We start from the raw sequence: 6,878 nt of genomic DNA, 5'->3' as shown, positions 1-6,878 counted from the left end.
TATGATTAAAAACAAAAAAAAAATCATGAACGTACCTCGTATACAATTCATTATTATTAAAAGAATTTCTTAAGCATGGTCAAGACCATTGTCTTTTTAAAATCTTCAGAATAAGTCGTACTTTTCTTAAGCTCGAGTACTATTTATGAATCTCATTTAAGTCATAAGCATGACTTAAGCAATACTTGTTCTTAAGAATCGACTATAAATACGGCCCTTAGTGTTTTTTATCTTTAAGCCAGATTCTTTAAAATGCTTTTCATAGACTGCTCTACTTACTGGGTTGTCAACTGATTTTACATAATTGTCATATGCGCATTGTAGTGTGTAGTAAGGAGGTAAAAATTGTTTAGCCTTCTCCTTCCGACAGTATTCCGACAGTAATGGCTTTCATAGCTGGGAAGCTTCTTAATATGTTTTTTCACTAATGCTATATCTTCAACACTCCTTTTATTGTTAGGTTCTCTGCGTCCCCTTTTATCTGGTGTAGTCTTATTTGCTGGAGAATTTAATTTTTGTTTGCATATATTTTTTAAAAATGTTGATGTTTCCCCAAATATTTTAAGAAAACAACCCTGGCAAACCGATTCCAAACTATTATCTTTAGGCACATAATAATGATGAGTATTGTTTCTATTTCTTTGCTTTTCTGGAGTTTATGTTCTATTCCTAATAGTTTTTTTTTCACTAAATGTAATATAGCCTGAAATATATGCAACTCTTCTCTCATAACTATTCATGGACCAATATATTCTAAATAATTCTTCTCTTAAGTTGTCATCTATTTTGGAGCTACATTTAGCTCTACATTCAGATAATGGTACAGAACATCTAGATTTTACTGTTTTTCCTTTATTGGTTACGTATTCTAAACCTGCGTTTCTATTATCTTTTCGATATTGTCGATATTTTCTAGTATCACCTTTTATACTAATTCTTGTTTTTCTCTTAGAATAGTTTATATTTTGGTCATCATCATTTTCAGGAGTTCCAGGAATCACACTAATACCATCGTCTAGATAATTAATTCTGCTATATAGTTTATAATAATTATTATCACTTATATTGACCATTATCTATACCCACTGGCCACACCACCCCTTTTAAACTCAAGGATGGCCGCCTCTCGGTTTGGTTAGAGCAATTAAATATTATATATAGGTCTATAAATTTAAAAAAAATTATAAATTTAAAAATCAGGTGTTACACATTGATTTTGATTGGAAAGTTGTAAATAAATAAGTGTTGAGTATTAAAGAATATAAAGAAAATAATTTTCGCCATTTTGGTAGGTGGGGGTGGTGATATTGATATAAGCATATAATAATATAAAATCGGTTCCAAAACTGACGCAAGTACCAAAAATGAACGGTCATTTTTAAATTTGTGCACGGTTAATAAACTGTCAACTGAACCATTAATGAACGGTTAAAAACTGCACCAAAGAACCGTAAATGAACATTTTTTGCGCCTTGATTGAACTCGTTTCACACCATGTTAAAAACCGTATTCAAATCTCTCAACGGTCGGGGCAAGGAACCAAACATGAACTGTGTTCCGCACCGCAAATTTATACTTGTAAATGAACTTTCTATGACCCTCAATTGCTACTCGGGATTGTTATTACTTGTACCTTCCACTTCATCATTCACATCATTAATTAAGTTATTATGATCTGGACTATAAAGTTGAATATCAGAATTCTCAAAGATCTACATCAAAATAAAAATGAACTGAATTAGCATCAGCCAACAGGGTATTTAAATAAAATTTAATAATAATAAAGAATATTATTTAAATAATTATTTTTCTAAAAAAATATTGAATATAATATTGTTATTCAACAATAATAATATTATTTTGTTTTTATACCTGAGTTATTTCTGGAAACTGATTTAAAACTACCCCATCATCGATTTCACAATTTTCTAGCTCTATATTTTCATATACCAGTATACTGTCATTAAAATTTGGTTAATTTATTTCTGCAATATATTATTTTCTTGAATAGATTGAGAGAATACGGGGCTTTTTAGGGCTCCGTAAACCACCCACGACAAAAGGGGAACACTTTTGTCGCGACCTGTGAGCCGCACGTTCGTACATGGTGAAAGGATCATTAGTGACAATAATATTTTTTAACGAATTAACTAAGCTATTTGGATCATTATCTTGAATTAATTTGAAGGGGATGTTATCTTTGATAGAGGGGAGGGAGATTTCCTTGTTATTGTAGTCTATGGTCACCCCGTTTTCAAGTAGCCAGTCGGTACCTAGAATTAAGGGTGTAGACAATTGGGGAACAACTAGAAATATACCGTGTGTTTTATAATTTTGGACATAAAAATTTAAATAGATTTGAGATTTTATTTTAATTGTTTTGTGACTGAGTGCCGTGGTCAAGAGAATGCCTGTGAGGGGAAAGAGGGGAATTGTATTTGGGTCAGAATTTTGATTTAATATTTTAAAAAGGTCTTCAGAGATAGCAGAGACAGTTGCGCCAGAATCTAAGAGAGCATTGTGAGGTTTATTAAAGAGAGTGATGGGAATTTCGGGGCGGTAATTTGGTGGAGGGGTTTGTTCGAAATCGGGGGGAGAAGCTAACGGGCGGGTGAGTATTGATATATTATGAGGATTGATATTAGAGGGGGACACAGTGCACATCCTCGCGGGCATGGTCAGACCTAGTTTTCCGGAGGAGGTGTAGTGGTAGGGGGAGTTGGGGCGGATTGATTTTGAGAATTATATTGAGGGCGTTGATAGTTATTTTGATGAGGGGGATACCTATTTTGTTGATTGGGGCCAGAAGAATTGTTAAATGAATTTCGATTTTGATTATTTTGATTTTGATAAGAGGGAGCATTTTGATTATTTTTATTTTGATAAGAGGGGGCATTTTGATTATTTGGAGGGGAATGAGCTTGCTGAATGTGGGAGAGTTGTTGAACGAGTTCATTAGTGGTGGTGATACGGAGACCTCTGAGGGCAATGGAAATGTTAAAGATGAAGTGGGACGTGATCTGATCAACCATCTCGGCCTGATCGATTGGTGGCTGCAAGAACCGGGCCTTACTGATCCAATCCATCGCGTGCTTCTGCAGAGATGATGAGTCTCTGTGGAAGTAGGGGCGATAGAGTTCGTTTCGGATTGCGCGCTGTTGATTGGGTGACCAGAACTGATTACGAAATAATACTAAAAAATCTTGATAATTTGTAGGGGGGGGAAGTAGAGTGGTATACCAGAGACGGGCACCTTCGACGAATTTAGACTTTATATAATTAATTTTGACATTATCGGGGACTGGGGGCTGGGTAAGAAAATATTGTTCGGCCTGTTCAATGAACTCCTCAGGGTGAACTGGAATGAGCTGGCCATCATAGGGGGGAAGCTTTGCAGAGTCTGGGCTAATGCCAGAGCTGTTGGAAAGGGTGGTACTATTTATTGTGGATGTGGTTTGATTTGGAAATGATATATTATAATTAGGGGCGGAAAAACTAGAAGTATTTGAGGGGATAGTGGGTTGTGTTTGAATAGGATGAGCGACAGTAGTGGAAGTTAGGATACTATTAAAGGAGACTTGAGGCATTGATTGAGAACAGGTGGGGGCGATCGGGGGGAGAACTAGAGGGACAGAATTTTGAAATTTATTTTCCAGAGCAGCTAGCCTGCACTTTGACCTTCGACAAGGCTGATCCTATCTCCTAGGGCTCTGACGGTGTCACTAAGCGCGCGTTGGGAGTTGGTTGTACACTTTTGGGATTCTTGGGTCCGCTGTTGTTGTTGGGAATTTTCGTTTTGTATGTCAATGAGGTCTTTGTTAAAGGAAGATTGAAACTTTGTGAACTTCGCATTGACTTCGGCGTCATTATCATCGATTCGAACACACAGTTCATCAAGGCGTGCGTCGAGTTCGGCGAACTTCCGGGAGATATTGTCCAGCTGAGTGTTGAACGTATCAGACATGTTGGCTACTAATTGAGCTAGCGACTCTAGAGAGAGGGGGGAGTTTTCTATAAGGGATTGATTGGGCTCTTCATTAACGGACATGGTGAGATCAAAATCAGTGGCAGGAAGTATGGGGGAGGGGTATAATTGGAGGGATTGAACCTATCAGGCTGTTTGGTCCGGCGTTGACCAGCACTATGCATGGATCAGTCACGAAGAAACACCAGAGTGTTTCAGTATTGGGGACGTTGGTTTAAGAACTGGCTAACTTAGTGGGCAGAGCACAAAAAAAAAATTTATAATAATTAAAGTAATAGAATAGGGAAATGTTTTAAAATATTTTATGGTGATAATTTTAAAATTGTTTAATAGTTAACAGAATCTTTTAAGAGATTGGATTAATAAAATAATATGATGATAAATAAAATATCAAGAGACCAAAGTAAAGGTGACTTAATAAAATAATAATAAATTTTTAAATAATATTAATTTAAATAGTGTAATAGTGATAGGGGAAAATATTGGAAAATATTAAATAGTTATATTAAAGTAATTATAAAGTGAACAATTGTTGCTAAACAATAAGGTGGAGAACTTGTCCAAGTATTAAAATAATACTATACAATAAACTTCCTTATGCGTAGCACCAATTCATAAACAAAATAAGAATAAAATAGTAATAATAATAAGTGATAGTTAATTTAAATGTGATCACAGTAACAGTGAAATAATAAAAGTACTAATAAGAGAATATTTAAATAGTGGTGCACTAAGCGTACAAGAAAAAGTAATTTAATAATAATAATAAAAATGTAATATAGATTGTCATACTACAAGGTAAATAATATAGGGGAAAATCAATTTTAATTTAATAAAATAATAATAATTTAATCAAAAAGGTAACAAGGGGATTTGATTTTAATATAATAGGACTAAATGTCTTGAGACAGGTAATAATAATGAAATTAATGTGAATATAATAACTTTAAGACAGTCAAAAAGAAATAGATTTAATTTATAATTTATAATATGTAATATAATGGGGCCCTAAGCAGGACAAACTACCTAGCCTTTAAACTACCTAGCAGCACGTCAGTCGTTTTACACAATAAGAAGAGAATAGCAATAATAATAGTGAACACTACAGGGGAAAATTTTAATTGATCATAATAGGGAAGCACTTTAATAATTTATAGAGAAACATCTTAAAATTTTTTTTTTTTCTTAAGGGAAACAATTTTAATATTTAATTCATATAGTTCATATATTTCAAAATTCTGTCCCTCTAGTTCTCCCCCCGATCGCCCCCACCTGTTCTCAATCCATGCCTCAAGTCTCCTTTAATAGTATCTTAACTTCCACTACTGTCGCTCATCCTATTCAAACACAACCCACTATCCCCTCAAATACTTCTAGTTTTTCCGCCCCTAATTATAATATATCATTTCCAAATCAAACCACATCCACAATAAATAGTACCACCCTTTCCAACAGCTCTGGCATTAGCCTAGACTCTGCAAAGCTTCCCCCCTATGATGGCCAGCTCATTCCAGTTCACCCTGAGGAGTTCATTGAACAGGCCGAACAATATTTTCTTACCCAGCCCCCAGTCCCCGATAATGTCAAAATTAATTATATAAAGTCTAAATTCGTCGAAGGTGCCCGTCTCTGGTATACCACTCTACTTCCCCCCCCCCCCCCCCCTACAAATTATCAAGATTTTTTAGTATTATTTCGTAATCAGTTCTGGTCACCCAATCAACAGCGCGCAATCCGAAACGAACTCTATCGCCCCTACTTCCACAGAGATTCATCATCTCTGCAGAAGCACGCGATGGATTGGATCAGTAAGGCCCGGTTCTTGCAGCCACCAATCGATCAGGCCGAGATGGTTGATCAGATCACGTCCCACTTCACCTTTAACATTTCCATTGCCCTCAGAGGTCTCCGTATTACCACCACTAATGAACTCGTTCAACAACTCTCCCACATTCAGCAAGCTCATTCCCCTCCAAATAATCAAAATGCCCCCTCTTATCAAAATCAAAATAATCAAAATCGAAATTCATTTAACAATTCTTCTGGCCCCAATCAACAAAATAGGTATCCCCCTCATCAAAATAACTATCAACGCCCTCAATATAATTCTCAAAATCAATCTGCCCCAACTCCCCCTACCACTACACCTCCTCCGGAAAACTAGGTCTGACCATGCCCGCGAGGATGTGCACGGTGTCCCCCTCTAATATCAATCCTCCTAATATATCAATACTCACCCACCCGTTAGCTTCTCCCCCCGATTTCGAACAAACCCCTCCTCCAAATTACCGCCCCGAAATTCCCATCACTCTCTTTAATAAATCTCACAATGCTCTCTTAGATTCTGGCGCAACTGTCTCTGCTATCTCTGAAGACCTTTTTAAAATATTAAATCAAAATTCTGACCCAAATACAATTCCCCTCTTTCCCCTCACAGGCATTCTCTTGACCACGGCACTCAGTCACAAAACAATTAAAATAAAATCTCAAATCTATTTAAATTTTTATGTCCAAAATTATAAAACACACGGTATATTTCTAGTTGTTCCCCAATTGTCTACACCCTTAATTCTAGGTACCGACTGTCTACTTGAAAACGGGGTGACCATAGACTACAATAACAAGGAAATCTCCCTCCCCTCTATCAAAGATAACATCCCCTTCAAATTAATTCAAGATAATGATCCAAATAGCTTTGTTAATTCGTTGAAAAATATTATTGTCACAAATGATCCCTTCACTATGTACGCTGTCCCCCTCACTTAATAAATCAAACATACCCATTCAAAACAGAAAAAAATATTGCCCTTAATGACATTCCCCTTAATGATTCTCAACACCAATTAATGACCTCCCTCCTTCAAAAGTATGATCACATTTTTAAAGACAAACC

The 6,878-nt window shown here is 35.9% G+C and overlaps 1 protein-coding gene across 1 annotated transcript in view; it reads left to right on the top strand.

Annotated features, from left to right (window-relative positions):
• The first annotated feature begins 5,780 nt into the window (after positions 1-5,780).
• LOC100573858 overlaps positions 5,781-6,878 on the top strand; it is a 3,935-nt gene continuing 2,837 nt past the window's right edge. The window contains exon 1 of the mRNA XM_029492112.1: positions 5,781-6,049. Within this exon, the coding sequence (XP_029347972.1) occupies positions 5,781-6,049 (269 nt within the window). The remainder of the gene's footprint in view (positions 6,050-6,878) is intronic.

Source organism: Acyrthosiphon pisum, unplaced genomic scaffold (genome assembly GCF_005508785.2).
Source record: "Acyrthosiphon pisum isolate AL4f unplaced genomic scaffold, pea_aphid_22Mar2018_4r6ur Scaffold_20884;HRSCAF=22413, whole genome shotgun sequence".
Lineage (NCBI taxonomy): Eukaryota > Metazoa > Arthropoda > Insecta > Hemiptera > Aphididae > Acyrthosiphon > Acyrthosiphon pisum.
Note: the sequence above shows the minus strand (reverse complement) of the source record. Positions and strands in the feature narration are given on the sequence as shown.